Below are 19,834 nucleotides of genomic sequence, written 5' to 3'. Positions count from 1 at the left end.
CTGGGTCAACTCTTGCTTGACCTCAGACTCCTATATCAAAATACAAATTTGAATCACAAATATTTTAAAGTGAGCAGGTAAAATACTTTCATCAGACATTCCTCAAAATCCATGCTCCCTAATTTGGTCATTTGTATCAATAATTAAGCAAATCAAAAATCTGGAATGAACTTGATCTGTTTTACTCCTCTAATTGAATCATCATAGTTTTTGTTTTGTTTTCCCTTTCTCTGTTTCTCAAAATCGAACCTTCTGTACCCCCTTCCTGCTGTATGGACCAGGATCTAACTACTGGAACAGTCTCCTGGGAGACTCAAACTTCTCTAGTCTTTTACTTTTCCAGTGTATCTTTTAAATGCAGGACAAGGAGACAATATCTAATGTAAGGACATGATTTAAACTCCTTTATCTGGTCATTCTCCACCCTTATCTCCTTGTGCCCCTCCCCCAAGTAGACTTGAGTGACGGAGTTCTCCATTACTCTGCACTTCCTGACATCTTTACGCCTTTATGCCTCTCTCTTCTGTCTTTCCGCTAACTCACAATACAATTTCAAAGTAAAACTCAAAGGCCATCATATATGGACACGCATGCCTAACTTGGAGCCTGGGTTGTGCAGTGGGATCTACACTGGTTGCTAACCACAAGGTCTGCCTTCAAATTCAACAGTGACGCCATGGAAGAGAGAGGAAGCTTTCTACTTTTGAAAGAGGCTTTACTCTGCCTGGTAGGATTGCTATGAGTTGGAAATAACTTGATGCAGTGAGATTTATGGTTTAAATTAAGGAGAGTCTAGATGTTTCTTCTAATTTTAAAACTATATAAATAGATGAAACAATAATAGAAGATTGTTAGAATTTTTGTCAGTCCAAGTGGAAGAGAATAGTTATCATAAACACATAAAGAGTGATTCTGAAACTTGAGGCTATATAAAAATCACTGGGGTAGGGCTGAGGACTAATAAAAATGCAAATTACTAGGCCTTATTCCTAAAAATTCAAATTGTGGTCACTTTTTGAGTTGAGAATCACTGGTCAGGGTAAAAGGAAACAACATATGAAATAGCCCAGGGACACCAAATGTTAATACCATGTCACATTTCATATCAGTTAGCTACTGCCACAGTAGAAGCTTAAACTAACAACCAGGCGGATGTGTTGTTTCCAGGACTATATGCGTGTAGAAGGGCTCTGCTTGTCTCAGCTGTCTGATGGCCTCGGGAAGGTCAACTGGTAGCTGGCGGGTCTCGGAGGGTCTCAACTGGTCAGCTTAATCTTCCTCCCTTGCCTTTCTCATCCTCCATGAAGCTGCCCTGGGATGTTTGTTTGTTTGTTTTCATGGCAGAGGCAAGGTGTAACCCACGAGCTCTGAGAGGTGGGTCAGAACGGGCACACTAGCAGTTCTGTTGGATTCTATTGGCCAAAGCAAGTCCCTAGGTAGCTGAAGTTTGGGGTAGGGGTTGGGGGAGTAGAGTTTGCATTTTATGGAAAAAGAACCCTGGTGGTGCAGTGGTTAAGCACTTGGCCGCTAACCTAATAGTAGCTCAGGCCAAATTCAGATTCTCAACACATACTCCCCAGTTACACATTCAGAATCTGCAGAAGGTTTGGTTACATGGTATTCCAGCATTGTCAGGAAGGGAGGGGTGCAGACCCGCTGCTGGAACCACCCATTCTAATGGGGGTGATGCTTTCTTTGTCCATACCAAGCCAGGAGTTCTTAAAAAACAAGGCATTAGCTTGTTTAGTTCCCTTTCCCCTCAGAGATTGCTTACTTCCATACATTCTAATTTTATATTCTATTTTAAAAATTACTTAAAATGAGATAAAGTCACCTAAATATCTCATTTTCAGTTTTATTTAAATCAAATAATGTTGTTATTGACATGAAGACATTTGTATAGAGACCACATGGCTTTTATTGAAAATTTAAAAGACAAACTCTAATACCTAATCATTGTATCCTGAAATAATTAAATGCAAAGGATATACACGTTAAATTGAAGCAAACCTGTAGGCCTTACACAATACATAAACATGGCATTATAAAACACTTTATATTGCTTTATTATAAATAATTAAAAACAATATTTCATTTTTTAACCAGGTAACAAAACAGTATCATGCATTCTTTTTTCTTTTTTCTTTTTAAAACAAGGTGGGAAATAATCTTTTCCAAACTAGTTTAAAAATATTAAAAATTCTTAAGGAGCATAAGAGAATACAACATTTACTTATTTTACTTAAATGAAACTAATCAAGAATTTTAGAAACAGAGGCTATGATGGAGCCACCAAGGATAGAAATATTGTATAACATCATCAACATGGGGCTGTATATAAAGATACAAAAATATAAAAATGAGATATTAAAAATACTTTCTGAAAATTTTGAATAGCTTTATTCTCTCAGAAAGAGAAAAACCACCAAGGCATAAATGAATCAAGTCACCAAATTTGAAAATAATATTGTTGCCTTGAAATTTGCTTTTTTATTTTTATGAAAGAGCCAATAACTCTTTTACGTGTCTTATAGTGACCTATAGTTTGACAAAATTCCGCTATTCTAGAGTGGTAGAATGAGCTTTCTGAATATAACTCTTCTACCCATGTTTCTGTGCATCTGACCAAGTGATTGGGTGACAGTATGCAAATAAGGTGTGCGTCACACTAATAGAGGGAACTGGTGAGTTGTAGTCACCACCCCTTGACTAAAAGGTGCCACCTGTGAAGCAGATGCAGAGGGCGGGGCCGTCAGAGGAGGAGCTCCTTCAAGATCTTGAGTTGACGTGGTGGATACTGAGGCCAAAGGCACCTGAGGCCGAGGTACGGAGGCTGTGAGAAGGAACAGAAACCGCCCCAAGACCAAGAAATTCAGGCCGAGGGATGGGTGGCTTCCTGGTCGACAGAGGCAGAGGTCAAGGGACCATGTGGACTGGAGGGAGATTTGGACTTGGACAAGGGACCATGTGGACTGGAGAGATTTGGACTTGGACAAGGGTGTGAGCTGGAGAGAGACTTGGTTGTGGCTGACGAGAGGTGCTGGCCGTGGACCAAAGCCTTTATCCTTAAGGCTTTCTGAATCCAGCTTGTGGTCACCTTTTAACTCCCCTAAGAAGCCCCCTTAATTGTGAGTATCTTCTGTGAGTTCGGTGTTGCCTCTGCAAAGAGAGATTCGACCCAGCATAAAAGGAAGAGCGTGTGGAAGGAGTGGTTGGTGTCCGACAGAGGAAAGGAAGGGTGGAGAGGATGCGTGCCTGATTTCGGCTTCATGGCAAAAGTGAAGCTAGAGGAGGGCAAGTCAGGCTTTTGCACCAGTTTATAAAGAAGCAGAGAGCACTGCTTGATGGCTAACTGCAGTAACTTCCAATTGTCATACAAACGCCTGCTAAGTGTGCCTTCACAATGGATTATTCCAAAGGACTGTCTTCATTAAGAGACTTGTGCCCATGGTTCGTAATGTTATCAATTAGCTGGACGACTCTCGTTGTGTCTCTCATAACTATTTTTCATGCATATAACATTGATAGTTTGTCCAGATTTCTCTCCTCGTAATACTTTTAAAAACATCAGAAGTAGCTCAAGGAAACAGAGCCTGAAGGAGAAAACCATAGAGAAATGTATTTCCCTAAGAAATATAGGTTTTTTTTAGAAGCTGTGTTTATTCGCATGCATGAAGGATAGTGTTACACAGTTAGATTAAGCAGCTACTAGGCTTACCCTGGATATAAACAAGTTATGTACAATGATATTCATAATTCTTTAATTTCTCATATGCTTCCAAATGTATCTTTTATAGAAGCTGGAACAGGCTAGATAGTGTAAGCACACTTCAGTTAACAAATATTAAATAGCATGGAATAACAGAGTATGAAATTGAAGATCTAAGACCTTTTTAAAAATAATGAAGTACATTTAAGTGACACACATGGAAGAAGACACTACAAAATTAACTGTTCCAGTTTACTACGGCTTACTTCAGATTAACACACACAAAAATACTGCTTCCTGTGTAGTATAAAGGAAATATTAAATGCATGTATATAAAAAACCCTTAGTGATATATTTCACATTCTTTAATCTTTCCTCAGGTTATAAATATATTTATATATCAGTCAGTCAGTTTTTACAATAAATGAAAACTGCAACATGAGGTGAGGGGAACAGGTCATTAAAAAAATTTCATACCTCAGCTGTCCCTATTTATGTTCATTTTTTGGAAATGTGTAAGAAATAAAGCGTGCTTGTTATTCTTCGTGCCCTAGAAAATTCATCATGGCTTACCCAAACAGAGTTAAATTTCAAGATGGGCTAACTGATGTAAACTGTTGAATATGATCATGAAATTAGGCTTCTGAAATCCATTTATAATTTCCTGACTCAGGGAGCACTGCCATCCTGCCTGAATGTCTATTAAAATTGTACAATGGTATAAGTTCATCTGTTAGTGGGTTTGCATAGAAATAACATTTCCCCTCATCTTTTCCACAGGACTATGAAAGGCCTGTTTTCATTCTTCATGTAGATCTTTTGTTTTTCTCCATCATTCGTTTCCTCCCTCGGTTTTACATGAAAGAAAGCACATTTATCATCTGGCTACCATAGTTCCCAAATGAGATCCAGTAGTAGTTGAAGCACAGCGAGCTGAGCAGTTTCTCCCCTTCTCGGAGCATGATGGGAGTGGCCTTCTCTATGTCTGAACCATAGGCATGCAGTGACCTCACGGAGAGACTTCTGTGAACACAAAGAAAGCCCAAGTCCACAGTCAGGAACCTTGGTGATTTCACATAGTTACCACTTGCTGCTGGAAAGGAGACAATAGAGTGCACTCCAGGGGTTTTTCGAGCAGTTTTTCATTTGGTGGCTTTCCCAGATTTCTCTGTTGTTTTTCTAATTGCTTCTGACAATGTGCTCTCAAAAGTCCAGTGGCCGGATCATCATAGTGGTGGAACGTAAGGAGTAACTGGGTCCTTTGAAGTAGTGCCACTTTATCCCATTCAGTTTCCCGTGATTCTGTCCAGCAGTGTAGAACATGCCATTGAGATTGGACGGGCCACACGCATCAAACCACCAGCCTAAAATGACAGATACAAATGGAAAGGGAGAAGGGGAAGAAACAATGATGAGTCCATTAAACTTTCAGGAATTGATGCATTAACTGAAAGGGAAATGGCCCACACTTGTTAGGCTGATGTTCACATGAACACACATTCAACGAATGTCTTCTCCGGAGTGGAATCATTTTCAATGAGTTAGGCAATGCAAATAATCATAGAGGTATTCCCATGTGGAAAATGACCTTCACTTGGACTGCAGTCTGACTCATTTCCACTGTAAGGTTGGGTAGACTCTGGGCATCAAGAGAAGGGCTACCTCAGGCCTGGCTTTACACGTCCCAAAACTAAAACCAATGCACTACCACCAAGTGGATTCCAACACACAGTTTCCAAAACACTGTGAATCTTTATTCTCCCTAAGAGCGGATGGTGGGTTTGAACCGGCCACTTTGTGGTTAGCAGTCCATGCTTACCCGACAATACTGTCAGGGTACACAGGCCCTGAAAAACACAGATACCTTGAAGAGACCTCCATTCTAAGCATGGAGCACAGTTTTTACTTGTAACAGAGTAATTAATTAAACCGAATACATTTTACTTGGGACAGAATAATTATTAGTAAAGATGTTCAGAAGCTTAACCTGTTGAGGTGCAAAGGGATCTCTTACACTCATGTTATTCTTTTACCAAGCTCTGGTCCTCAACTCTTCCTGAAATTAACTAGATACTGGCAAAGCAGAGTGACACCCAAATTGACTTCGACTTTGTATGGCCTCCCTCGGGTTGTAGCAATATAGGAAGTGCTCATCAATAATGGTTCCTGATTCAGGAGGTATTCAAGTTATGATGAATGGACTTAACACCCTCCTTTATTTATGAGTTTCATCGCGACATGTTGTTAGCAATGTGCACCACAATCACGGTTGCAGCAGATGACTTACTAATGATACCATTCAGACTGCATTTGAAGATGTTCCTTTCTATAAATTACTGTACAGAGCATTGCTGTACAGATTTTGTTTTCTAAACTACATCAAAGGTTTCAGTGGCTTGAAAACATGAATCCCGGAGCTGTTGGTAGGCAGATTTGGGAAGCAGCAAAATATCACTATGAAATGGATGAAGAAAATAAAGGATTACATGTGCAAGTGTCGCTAATTTTCTGACCAGAAACTGGAGCCCCGTTCGGGTTATAATCCAGATGATACAAAGGTTTTCACAAGGGACGTTACTGCCGCAACTGACAAAAGGGCAGTGCCATTTCAGGATCCTCCGTCGCTGGACTAACATTAGCTGTGTACATTTGTATGCGTGTATGTCTTAAAACAAATCCATAGATTTATATATAAGGTTTCCCACCTCCAAAGGCGAAGGAAGGTCAGATTAATAAAGACACTAGAAAAGGAAGTAACGATGAAAACATTTTTAAGAGGTATTCAATTCATGTCAAGATCGATTAGGACAAGATAGTGGGAATAGACCCCTAACTCGGACTACTTTGTAACACTGTATAGCAAGGATTTGTCTGGGGTTGTTCCAGTGTTATCTGAAGGTAGTCAGGAAAAAGCAAAAACAAAACAGAGTTTGTGATGATGCACACGTGAATCTGATGCTTACACAGTTCTCTGTACGGTGTCAGTATTTTAAAAAACGTTTTTTTTTTTTTAATGAATCAAATCCCTAGGTTTTCAGATAAAACAGGACTTTTTTTTCCCTCCTGAAGTAACATGACTGAAATCTTAAGGGAAAGATTTATGCCAGAGACATTCTGGCATACTTTTATTTGGAGACAATTGGCCTCCCTTTGATTACAGACAGATACCTAAGGGACTAATAGCCAAACAAAGAGAATGCTGCACAGCTGATGTTTAGCTGGAACATGAGCATTGTCTTGCAGAAATTTTTAGTAAAAGCTAAATGGGGATAATCTAGTCTCCATTTTTCAATTCTGGAAGATGAATCCAGCCAGGTTGTGTTTATAAAGTCAAGCTAGAGGCTTAGCAGACTGCATTAATCACCATTTTATACTGGAAAACAGTGAGCTATGTCTCAGTACATTTAGAAAGACACACATTTAATGCTGTTTTACCAACTGGATGCAAACTGCATACATGTTAACACATTCAAAGTGAGGGTGACAAGAGGGCTATTGTTTCCTAACAAGAAGGAGACACTGTAAAATTCTATCTGTTCTCTAAGAATAATTCTTTTAATTTGTGATAAGTACTAGAAAAAATAAGTTAATTATATTACAAAAGTTATTCCAATATCAAGGAAATCATTTAACCAGAAGACTTCTAATGCACAAAATAAACTGAAACTGTATTGTTTCAGTGTTTGAATTTTCAAATTCCCTTTTTTTTAATTTTAACAATTTATTAGGGGCTCATACAATTCTTATCACAGTTCATACATATACATACATCAATTGTATAAAGCACATCTGTACAATCTTTGCCCTAATCATTTTTTTCTCCTCTTTTCTTTCTTTACATTTTATTAGGGACTCATACAACTCTTATCACCATCCATACATATACATACATCAATTGTATAAAGCACATCCATACATTCCCTGCCCCAATCATTCTCAAGGCATTTGCTCTCCACTTAAGCCCCTTGCATCAGGTCCTCTTTTTTTTTCAACTCCCTCCCTTTTCCCCCCTCCCTCATGTGCCTCTGAAGACAAATGGGTGCATAAGCAAATGTGGTGAAGAAAGCTGATGGTGCCCGGCTATCAAAAGAGATAGTGTCTGGGGTCTTAAAGGCTTGAAGGTGAACAAGCAGCCATCTAGCTCAGAAGCAAAAAAGCCCACATGGAAGAAGCACACCGGCCAGTGCGATCACGAGGTGCCAAGGGACCAGGTATAAGGCATCATGCAAAAAAAAAACAACGATATAAGTGTGTGTATGTATGTGTATATATGTGTATATGTATATATATACACCATATTAAATGAAAGGGGAAGTGCAGAGTGGAGACCCAAGGCCCAAGTGTCGGCCAATGGAGATCCCCTCATAGAGGCGTTTAGGAGAGGAGATGGGTTAATTAGGATGCGAGGTAGTACCGATGAAGAACACAGCTTTCCCCCAGATCCTGGATGTTTCCTCCCCCCAACTACCATGACCCGAATTCTACCTTGCAGGCCTGGATAGGACAGAGGCTGTACACTGGTACATATGAGGGCTGGAGGTACAGGGAATCCAGGGTGGATGATACCTTCAGGACCAAGGGTGTGAGGGACGATGCTGGGAGAGTGGAGGGTGAGTGGGTTGGAAAGGGGGAACTGATTACAAGGATCCACATGTGACCTCTTCCCTGGGAGAGGGACAGCAGAGAAGGGGGGAAGGGAGACTCTGGATAGGGCAAGATATGACAAAATAACGAGGTATAAATTATCAAATTCCCTTTTTATGAACTTATTCTTCTGTTTTATATATATATATATATATATATATATATATATATATATATATATATATATATATATATATATAAAATCATATTGGGGGCTCCTACTATTCTTATCACAATCATACATCCGTCCATTGTTTCAAGCACATTTGTATGTTTGTTGCCATCATCATTCACAAAGCATTTTCTTTCAACTTGAGCCCTTGGTATCAGCTCCTCCTTTTCCCCCTCCTTCCCTCACGAACCCATGATAATTTACAAAGTATTATTATTTTTCCATGTCTTACACTTTCCGATGTCTCCCTTCACCCATTTTTCTGTTGTCCAGTCCCAGGGAGGGGGTTATATGTATATCATTGTGATCAGTTCCTCTTTTCCCCCCACCTCTCTCTTACCCTCCTGGTATCTCTACTCTCATTATTGGTCCTGAGGGGTTTCTGGATTCCCTGTGTTTCCAGTTCTTATCTGTACCAGTGTATATCCTTTGGTCCAGCCGATTTGTAAGGTAGAATTGGGATCATGATAGTGAGTGGGGGAAGGGGAGAGCATTAAAGAACTAGAGGCAAGTTATATGTTTCATCATTGCTATACTACACCCGGACTGGCTTGTCTCCTCCCTGAGACCCTTCTGTTAGTGGATGTCCAGTTGCCTACAGGTGGGCTTTGTGTCTCTACTCCGCACTCCCCCTCTTTCACATTGTTATGATTGTTCTTTGATGCCTAATATCTGATCCTATCAACACCTCATGATCACACAAGTTGATGTGCTTCTTCTGTGTGGGCTTTTTTGTTTCTCAGCTAGATGGCCACTTGTTTCTCTTTAAGCCTTTAAGACCCCAGATGCTATACTTTTTGATAGCCGGGCACCATCAGTTTACTTCATCACATTTGCTTATGCACCCACGTTGTCTTCAGTGATCCTGTCGGGAAGGTGAGCACCATGGAATGCCAGTTTAATAGAACAAAGTGTTCTTGCATTGAGGGAGTACTTGAGTGGAGGCCCAGTGTCCATCTGCAACCTTGAACCTTTGAAACATTGACTCCAGTCTCTGAGATGCTCACACTCAGCTCTATTGTTGAGAACTACTAGGATTCATAGAAGGTTCATCCCCGCTGCATTAGGGCACTTATGGTAAAAATGTGTGCTCTTGTTTATTTGAAAGCAATGGGAGTCTTGGGACATTGTGGGAAGGCAGCTTTTGTAACAAGGGCGTGTTAATAAAGGGCTTTGGCTGATGGACACAGTCATTGGGGAGAACAGTGGGAAGCTGTGAAGAGTCAAATAGATTTATTTTGTGCTTCTTGTTAATGAATAAAAGTGGTGTAACATTTTGGTAAAGAGAAGGTGTTTGGATGCCTTGAAAGAAGGCCAGTAAGGCAGGTTACAATCAACAAGGACAGGAGTGCTGTTATCAGTTGCTACCAGTCAACTCAGACCAATGGGGACACCAGGTGAGCCGAGTGGAACCCAATTCCATAGGACATTCAAGGCCAAGACTTTTGGAAGCAAATGGCCTTCTCTCAAGGCATTTTTCGGTAGGATCAAACCTCTACCATTGTTAGTGGTTGAATGCTTAACACTTTGTAGCTCTCATGGGCTCTTCACTGAGAAATATGGTTACCTGGAACTGAGAGGGCCAAAGACTAAAAATGCACAGTGTTCCTTCATTATCCTAAGAGGGATGGAATCTTATGGTTTACTTCCCACCCATCTATCTGAGTTAGCACTCTGCCTAACAGAGTCTGCTTCCCAAATGGCTGGCGAGTGATGCTGGGCTTCTCAAGGACTGACTGCCTGCCTGACTGCCTGCCTGACTGCTTGCCTGGTTCCTTACGGTGCCTCCAGCATCTGAATTAACCACATTTATAAAAAAAAAACTGCTGGTTAGCCTCCCCACTATAGACCATCTGAGATAATTGTGGAAATATTTTTATTTTTAAAAATTAGTTTTATTAGTCATTATAGTTTTGTCATTAATTGTCATCATAAAGTGCTTTGAGACAGGTCCAATAGTGAACGATGCTAGAGGAAGCCGTAGCAGGGAGGAGGTGGGGGAGTAAACAAAGAAGTAAATAAATAGAAAAAAAATTGTAGCCAAAGGGAAAATAATCAGAGTGTTATGAAGGAGAACAGCAGAAAACCTACTTGGGCTGCGGTGTGCATGTTGTGATATGTAACAAGACCAGAAGGATGAGAGAGAGCCGGGTTTGGGGGAAAGAGTCTTCTGCCCAGAGTACTGCCCCTGCACTGCCACGAAGCAGAGAAAGCTTCACGGATTTCACCTAGAAGACAACAGCGTGGCTGGCAGATAGTGAGCAAGGGGAAGACTGCAGGAAACGAAGGTGGAGAAGGAGTCCCTGAATGTTTGTGGAAGATCCCTGCTCCAGCCAGCCGCCTTGTCCATCACCATGTGAACAAGGAAAACATTCACTGGGCAAGGAAATCAAGTTTTAACCAGGGGAACCAGATCTGCCTGGCTAAATGTTTAATCAGGCGTTATTTTGAGCTCTCAGCCTAAAAGTTTTGTCTGCCAAAGCATATTTTGACCATGATGAAGGGAGAAAATTGAATCCATAAGCAATTCAACAAATATTAACCAAAAGTCAGTCAGGTAGGGGAAGATTTGAGCAAAATGAATCCCTAACTTTAAGACTCTCCAACTTCCCAAAGGAAAGAGATAAACAAATGCTTCATAAGATGTTAACAGGTGAAGCAGAGACATGGAAACCTGTGGAAGAGAGAGGCAGAAAGTCACAGCTGCCGTGGGCAGCAAGATTTCCCCGTTTGCACCTGTGCTGGCTCCTGCAGGCTGGGGAGGAGCTCCCTGGGCAGGCAGGTGGGGGCAAAGAGAAACATAATGTGATATGTAACTGAGAGAGCAGCAGCGCCTATGCCAGAAGCTTGGCTTGGCTAGGGTGCCGCTGGGCAAGAGGTTGTAGAACATTGGGCAAGAAAAATAATGAAGAACACGGGACTAGAAAAATGATCAGGAAGAAGAGCACAGAGGATTTTATGTATATTTAGAAATTTTCTTGTGGGGGCAATTGGAGTCTTGGGCACATCAGATGAGAAGTCAGAAGACCAGGAAATTGATTTCAATTTTGCCAGTGTATGACCAAGAGAGTCTAAGCAATAACAGATGACATGTGACATTCTTTGAACAGTTAGTGTGTGTCAGGGTGTTGCTAAACATATTTACGTGCATTGGCTTGTGGACATTAATCTTAAAATAGCCCTGTCAGACACTAGGATAAATCTTCAAATATGCAGATTTTGAGGAAGTGTTATAAGGTCACAGTCATTTAGGCACCTTATTTATAAAGCATAGAAAGTATGTCGATGTATTCAAATCCACAGCACGGTTGTACGGGTCAAACAATGTGATGTGTGAACTAGTGGGAATCGTACCCTCCAGCCACATTGCTTGGTGTAAGTTCTGGGAAAGCATAAGGTATACAATAGGAACTGAAGAGACTAATTTTTAAATCATTTTATTGGGTGTTCTTATAGCTCTTATCACAATCCATACAAACACCCAATGTGTCAAGCATATTTTTAAATATGTTGCTATCATCAGTTTCAAAATATTTTATTCCTACTTGAGCCCTTGGTATCAGCTCCACATTTTGCCCTCCCTCCCAAACCCTCCCTCCTTCAGGAACTCTGAATAATTCATAAAAAATTTTATGAAGAAATCAGATCTTATTGGGCATAATAATCTACTAATGAAACGAAATGAGTGCCGGTGGCTTAATTAGTTATGGATTGAGCTTCTACCAGCAAGGTCTGTAGTTTGAAACCACCAGCTCATCTGATGGAGAAAGAGGAGACTCTCTACTCCCGTGATGAATTATCGTCCCCGAAACCCAGGGTGGCAGTTCTAGCCTGCCCGGCGGCTCTAAATGAGTCAGAATCAAAGGGATGTCAAGGCATTGTGATACCGCACATGTGATCTTCAGCGGCAACATATAATACGTATTTGTTTCGTAGGGTTTATTACGAAACATGAAGGTAACTGCAATAAAAGATGCAAGGTAACTGTAAAATGGCTTGCATTGAAATGTTAATTATGTTTTTAATTAACTCTTTGTTTAGATTTCAAGAAAGAAATCAAAGGGCTTAAAGTCTTTTAGTTCTGTGTATTTCAAGCCAGTGAGCCCTGCCCACCATGGATGCTGAGATGGTGATTGAGGATCCAAAGACGGTGAATTAAGATGGCTAAAAGTGAAATGAAGAGGCAATTATTTCCCATCACAAATTTGTATGTAGTGGCTTTTATAGAAGGCCCTGAATTTCAGAGTAGTAGAAATTGTCTATGCTTTCTCTGACACTTACATAACAACAAATGAAGTATTTTCATTTCATCAACTTGCACACTTCTGTTTTTCCTTGAAAATAGTAAAGCCTATCAAGTATTTTAGAGATTTATCCTGAAAAGAGACATGCCATGGGTTGAATTGCGGCTCCTTCCTGCAAAAAGATGTTGAAGCCTTGACCTCTGTGCCTGAGAATCTGACCTTGTTCTCAGAAAGAGCCTTCTTTGAAGCCAATATCCATTAAATCACATGGAACGAGGTAAGACCTATCCTAATCCCTTCTGAGTAGTATAAAAGGGGAGAAGAAACATGGATACAAAGTCAGACAGATTGAGTAGAGGGCCTGCGAGGATCAGTCAAGGAATACCAAGAAATACCCAGAGCTACTTGGTTCCTCACCAAAAGGTTGTAGCTCCCAGTCCACCCACAGGTGCCTCAGAAGAAGAGACTGGGGCTCTACTTCTGAAGAGCCAGCCTTTGCAAACCCTGGGGAGCAGCGCATTTCTGCGCTCACACACACAGGGTCCTCGGGACTCAGAGTCACCTTGATGGCAACTAGCCAACCTGCAGCGGAGAGGCAGGGCGAGCTTTGCTTAGTCCCACAAAGAGGAAGGATAGGCTGCGGATGCCTGAATTTGGATTTCTAGCACCAGGATCTGTGAGAAAATGCATTTCTGTTCTTTAAAGCCACACATTTTGGATGACATTAGGACAATGGGGTTTCGAATTCAGCTTGGATCCACCAGGCAAAAGCAGAGTACACAGGTGGCGTGAATGCTCTGCCTTGGCATTCGAAGGTAATCAGAACCACTTAGTACATATGTGAGGTCACATGGGACATGCTTTCCATGACCATAGTCACACAGAAGAGGCATGTTTTGTCGTTTCTCTCTGGCAAGGTCCAAATATATATACATTATATATTCCCCGAAATCCTAGAGAGATATTAACCTGGTCTTTGCTCTGTACGTGACTGGGAATAGTAAGTGAGAAATATGCTAACGATGTTAAGCTATCGAAGGCACCTTCATCTGAAGAGGAGTCAGTGATGTGCGCTAACGATGGAAGAAAGTAGCTCATTGGACGACTGATAACATGTCTCAAATGTTTTAAGGTTGGCAACGGCCAAGAAGTACTTTGCCAAGCATTTTTCTTCATAACCTGTAACCCCCTGAATATTTTAATAAGAAACCCAAGAGGAAGGTTTCTAATTCATTTCCACTTAACTCACTAAAATGTAGGTTTCCCAGCCCTTGCAAAGTCATTTGAGTCTTTTATCTTTGAAGCAGAAAATTCACCATTTTATCACCAAGAAGTGACACTTTGCCCAGAAAATAGGAATTCGATTTGTCGATTTGCATGCTGGAAGCTTAAATTTATTTTCAATTCAGGAAACCTAACTCTCAATTCTTCGAATCCTAAATAAAACGGTCTCGCAAAAACCCTTTTCTACGGTAGAAAGCAGAGCAAGACCACAAGCACATTTCCTGTTCTCGTGTGTCTCTTGCATGCATTTTCAATGCACCGCGTTCTGATTAGTAATATTCCAGAAGGCTTGCACAAGCGGCGAGACCCGCGTCTTCTATCCCTCAGTAAGGGTGAGCTGCCCTAAGCTGATGGGTGCCATCTTATCAGTGTGCTCCTCCTGAAAGCCACTCGCTGGCTTCTCATGTACAGAGTTGTCCGTGCCCTGAGCTGGCTTCACGGAGCAGCTGTGTGGATCGTCTGTGCAGGGGGCCTAAGGACCTTTTCATAGGTTTGTGTTCCTTCTGTCATCTCTTACTACAACCCCTTCAGGCCAAGACCTTCCCCACCCCCTTCTTTTTCTTGGTCTTTTTGTTCCAAGGATGAAAAGTTGTTTCTCCTGCCAGTACTCTTGAATTCACTGAAGACTTCTAAGTATCCTCTTACTGCCTCTCCTTTCTCTTGGGCCCCCCATCCCTTTTAACTAGGTTTAAGTGAGAAAATCCTCATGGACTTGGGCCTGCAAACAATACAAGGGAGCTCTCCCTTTCCCGTTGAACTCCACTTCCAATGAATGCAGCAAAAGGAGGAGGAGATAGGGCCATGGCCCTTAGAGGTTGAGTACGTGGGTTCAAATCCTGGTTATGGCACTGAATTAGGTGATGTTGGCAAATTATCGAATCTTTCTGGATCTTGTTCTTGCCCAAGGTATTCTTGTGATCCCCGCGTTAAATAGTGTTTTGGAAGTGCACGTAGGACACTAAGGGTAACACATTAAGAATAATGCAAAAGTGCCTACTAGACCATGAGAGCTAAATAGATATCAGCAATATTATTACTAGGGGACATAATAAACAAAAGTATCTGATTATTCTAGTCCACATTTCCTGCCCTTCATTAACTAACTTTGATTGTAGTCTGATATCTAGAGCTATCAGGTTTTGGGGTTTTCTTTGACATTTTTTTGGTTTCAATCCTTATAAGTTAAGAATATCAGCTAAGAATTCACATATTTTTTCCCCAACAAACAAAGGATGAAGTACACAAGAGCAACTATAACTTCAGTACAATGTGCTTAAACTTTTTCAAGAGCAGAAAGCACAAGACGGCTAGCAGTGATTACAATGATGATAACACTGACTTCAGAGCCAACTTACAGATATTTTGGGAAAATGTTTTCTATATTAAGAATATTAGGTATTTTTGTCTTAAATATTCAACCATTTGAAGTCATTAAGCTTACAGGTAGAAAGGAAGGGCTCCTAAAATCAGTATTCAGGCAAGGGAAATTCAGCCCCGAAGTAAACCAACATTCTTCGGACGAACTTTCCACCGAAGCTCAGCTTAAGCCATTTATACTTCAGAAGGGCAAGGAAATGTTGGAATTGGTGGACTTTGAACTATTTATGTTTTTATTAGCTGGGATGCATGGTAAATTGTAAAGTTGCAATGAGATTTTAAACATCAATGTCTTCTGTATCTCAATTTAGACAGCAGCGAGCAAACCTGGGGATTGACTTCAGAGTCCAGATTGTAAAAGGTGACACCCGCCCCCAGCAGTCTGTGCCCACTCGGAAGCCGTGATGTCACTTGTTAATTGCAATCTTGGAAGTACCCTTTTCCCGGGCACCCTTCCCACTTTGGAGGCTTTCCTTCACCACTCGGTTCCTCTGGACACATTCGGGACACAGCAGGTTGTCTTCCATATGCTGCGGTGGCAAACTGCTGGCAGCTCTCAAGGAGAGAGCACCCAGGCTCCCTCTCCCTGGTATCTCAGGGACCCCAGCTTGTCCAGCAGGAAACTGCAACCCAGCCCAGCCACTTCTGTTTGCAGGAAGACTCCCCCCATGTACCACACACCACGTGACAGCGTAAGTCTCTTGCGGTGATTCTTCCACCTCCACCTGCCAAGCTTTGCCTGCAATTCTTGACCCGGGGCCAGCACATCCTCACTGTGGAGCTTGTCACCTGTAGTACGGTATTGTCAACTGCATCGACATCCTGCTGGAGAACAGATTCAAAGGCAGGTGCCCCTTCTGCAGAGGAAGGAGCTGCTTCAGGAGGGTTAGTCCCTTCAGGACACCTACTCTCTTTCTGTGAACCGTTTAGATTGGATTTGGCCACATTTTATTTTTCTAGCCATGTCTGGATCTTGGCTTCCTTTGCGGTGGCAGGAAAATTATCTTGACTCGGGTCAGCATGTTCACACAGTCGTTTATATACATCTAGTTTCTGGCCTTTGGTGCTCAGCTTTAACTGGTGGCACCAGGTCTGCAAGCTGTCTTGGTGAATTAGGGGAATCGGTGGCAGTTTTGATGGTAATGGAGGAATCGGAATCTTCTTTCGGGGTTTCAAGTTGTCATCGCTTTGCGAATTCTCTTTTTCTTTTTAAATTCTTTTTATTTAGTCACTTGAGACGCACAGTTTTGTACAGTTGATGACGCGCTTGGCTCATTAGTAGCCCATGGTACATGTTCTGGTTCTGACACTGGTTCAAAGCTGAGCGCAACACACTCTTCTGGCGGCTTCTCTGTGGATTTCCACTCCTGGCCTTTTGCATTCTCCATTTTAAGAGAGGTGAGGTTGCCCAAAAGACAGTCCTCCTTCCAGCAGAAATGACCACCAACTCCCCGCCTATCAGGTTTTAGTGCATCTTTTTCTAAACATGTCTTTTGAGACATTTTCTGACATCCTCCACGCTTTCATCCAATATATGCAACTTCACTCAGAAAATAAAAATTGAATTCTTAAACTTATATTCAGAAAGATGATCTTTATTTGCAAGTCAGGAGTCTAATTCTCAAATATTTCCAATTCTGGAGTTTGGTCTTCTGGAATTTAACTAGTCTTCAAAATCAGATCTGGTCATTGGGATTTATCCCTTAGCTCCATGTGTGTATATGGAACTACATGTGTGCATTTACATATGTTACATCTAAGCTCATGTTAGGGTTACATTCATAGTCAACATTGATTTCTCAACATCAGAGTTTTCAGCTGGTTCGCTTTGGTTTGAGACCCTCCTGCTGATAATTTGCCTATCTCCCACAGATCTACTGAATCGGAATCCACAATGTAACAAATCCCTCAGTGAAGTATAGATCTCCTGGCCCTGTACATATATAAGAATCACCTGGGTGTCTTGTCCCACTGGAAATTCTGATTCAGGATCTCTGGAATGGAAATGCAAATCCTCAGCTAGGGGCGGGAAGTAGGGGTGGGGGAGGGACTAGAACCAACCAGTTGGAAGCCCCCATTGCTTTAAGTATGTTCTCCCCACAGTCATTGTGATTTGACATAATCCTTTAAGAATGTCTGGGAACATGCGCTATCATACAATGATGTTTACTTATACTGTGTGCTTGGCACGGTTGAGGCACTGCAGAGAGTCCCTGCCTCCATGGAGACCTACCTCTGGAGACATAAACTTTCATTGTGTAACTAAATGTTATTCAAAATCAAAGTCACTCAATGGATACACAACCCACTGCTGTCAAGTCCATTCTGACTCCTGGCGACCCTCTAGAGCAGAGGGAAGACTCTCGGGCTTTCTCCTGCAGAGCTCCTTGCAAAGTAGATGGCCAACTTGAAATTATCCATAGGGGGATTTTCTTGCAACTGCTTTGCCTTAATATTTATGGAATGTTCATTATCCAACTATGTCTGGCTTGGTTTCTCAGGTTATTACAAACTCTAAGAACATTTCCCCAAAGATCTTGTCATGTCAACATCATCCACCAGTTGGAGAAACTGCTAGTTGTTTTTTTTTAATTTAATTTTCTTTGTCATCTTCAAGATTCCATAGCAAGCAAGGCAAGCATTTATCAATGATCTGCTGTTCGCATCTGGTAAGTTCTAGGGCGAACTGAAAAATTTATGTGTACGGCTTTATTCCTTTTCTGAGGACTGAACCGAGAACTACCCTTTGTTAGCTTTAGAAAGCCTTGCCTGTCGGCTGACATAGTTTATGTGTGGGAAAAGAGATGGGGGTCTCTGCCACAGCAGATTCCTGCTGCAGAAGGTTAGGCCATATTTTACATTGATTTTATATTATGTACTAAATATGGAAATTGCCGGGAAAGAAAAGTAAGGTAAGGACAGGCATGTAAAACAATACCGTGAACCCTTTTATTTTTTTGTAGTTGTTGTTGTTGGCAACCATTAATAAATGCAATTTCCAGAAGATTTTGAAAAACTGTACTTTGAAGACGACTCCTTTGGTACCCAGATCATGTGTGTTTGGAAGGTAAGTTTACTTAGAATATGACAATGTGATAATAAATCAAGCACTTCACGTTTATAATGCTGGAGTAAGAGACTGCATGGTTACTTCTCCATAGAGAGCTAACCAGGGGAAACACAAGGTCACATTGAATGAATGTACACCTTCATTTTCTGAATGCTCCACAGCATTTCTAACTGTTTTATTTAATGAAACGGATTCCTTTCTTTGAGTTGGGAGAACACAGCAGCTACTCTCCTGAGGCTGGGATAAGAGGAGAGGCTATGAAAATACTTTCCACAGTCACCTCTGAAATGCTTTTCTCCTGGTGATAAAAGATACCACTTTGCAATGGCCCATCTATTGGGGAATACCTTCGCTGTGAACTTTAGACATTCTCCCAAGGTCAAGGGCAGTTGCAGAGCACAGATATTTCTGGCTTACAAGTCATCTGCTGACAAGTCATTTCTCTTTAATGATTAAGTAAGGGGTCATTTCCATAGAAAGTGTGGGTGGCAATTTTGCCCTTGAAATATATGCTCTGGTTACATAAGACGGGTAATAAAACATAAAGCTTATTCAACATTTAATTTCAATGGGAAAAAATTTGAATGGAAGCGTTGCAGGTTTCCTAGTAAGGAAGAAATAAGAAGTAGACATACTTCTAGGAAAGGGTGGTAGAACATTGCAGTGTCTTTACAGAGATGTCTGCAAGTGCTTTCTCAGCTTACTCCATCGCTCTCCCACTCTTTCCCTTACTATGAAGGACTGCCGGCATCTCAAGCATTTTGTTTGTGCCCCAAGAGAAATGTTGAGACCATCTAAATCTAGCCTACAATGGTAGGAAAGCATGTAACTAAACTCTTGCAAATACGAGACTCTGGGCTCTTTGTGAAGTTTCCCACAAGGAGAGAGGCAGGAGCTTCCCTGGCCACTCATTGGAGTCTGAACCTGGACGTTCCATTGAAAGTTGCTTCTCTTTCTTCCAATAACTCCCTATGTTGTCAATAGAAAGTGTCTATAGTTCAAAAAGAGGGTATGATTGCTTTTTTTTTTTTTTTTAGCATCTTCCCCCAGGAGATGCAAGCACTATGAAGGCAGCCGCCTTCTCTCTTCTGCAGGAACTGGCCTTCGTGGCCAGTGGGGTTAGTTGCTGTTGACTCTGCTCTGACTCGTGTGGACCCATACAAGCCCTCTTCCATGTGCTTAACAAGTGACAGGAGGAATGTAAGAAGTTAGAAGGGCAAAGGGCTGAAACCGTCTACCTAGGTCTAGCCAGAATCTCTTCTGTTTTCAATTAAATCTGTACTCCTGTGGCTTAGTGTTTGACAGATGTGGGTAATAATGATACTGTATTATCT

At 41.4% G+C, this 19,834-nt stretch overlaps 1 protein-coding gene across 1 annotated transcript in view; it reads right to left on the bottom strand.

Moving 5' to 3' along the window:
- Positions 1–207: 207 nt before the first annotated feature.
- ANGPT1 (angiopoietin 1) overlaps positions 208–19,834 on the bottom strand; it is a 289,630-nt gene continuing 270,003 nt past the window's right edge. Inside the window, exon 9 of the mRNA XM_075549364.1 lies at positions 208–5,073. Coding sequence (XP_075405479.1) covers positions 4,913–5,073 — 161 coding nt within the window. The 3' untranslated portion in view covers positions 208–4,912. The remainder of the gene's footprint in view (positions 5,074–19,834) is intronic.

The sequence above is a fragment of the Tenrec ecaudatus genome, chromosome 5 (genome assembly GCF_050624435.1).
Source record: "Tenrec ecaudatus isolate mTenEca1 chromosome 5, mTenEca1.hap1, whole genome shotgun sequence".
Taxonomy (NCBI): domain Eukaryota; kingdom Metazoa; phylum Chordata; class Mammalia; order Afrosoricida; family Tenrecidae; genus Tenrec; species Tenrec ecaudatus.
The sequence above is the reverse complement of the archived record's forward strand: the minus strand, read 5'-3'. Positions and strand labels throughout refer to the sequence as shown.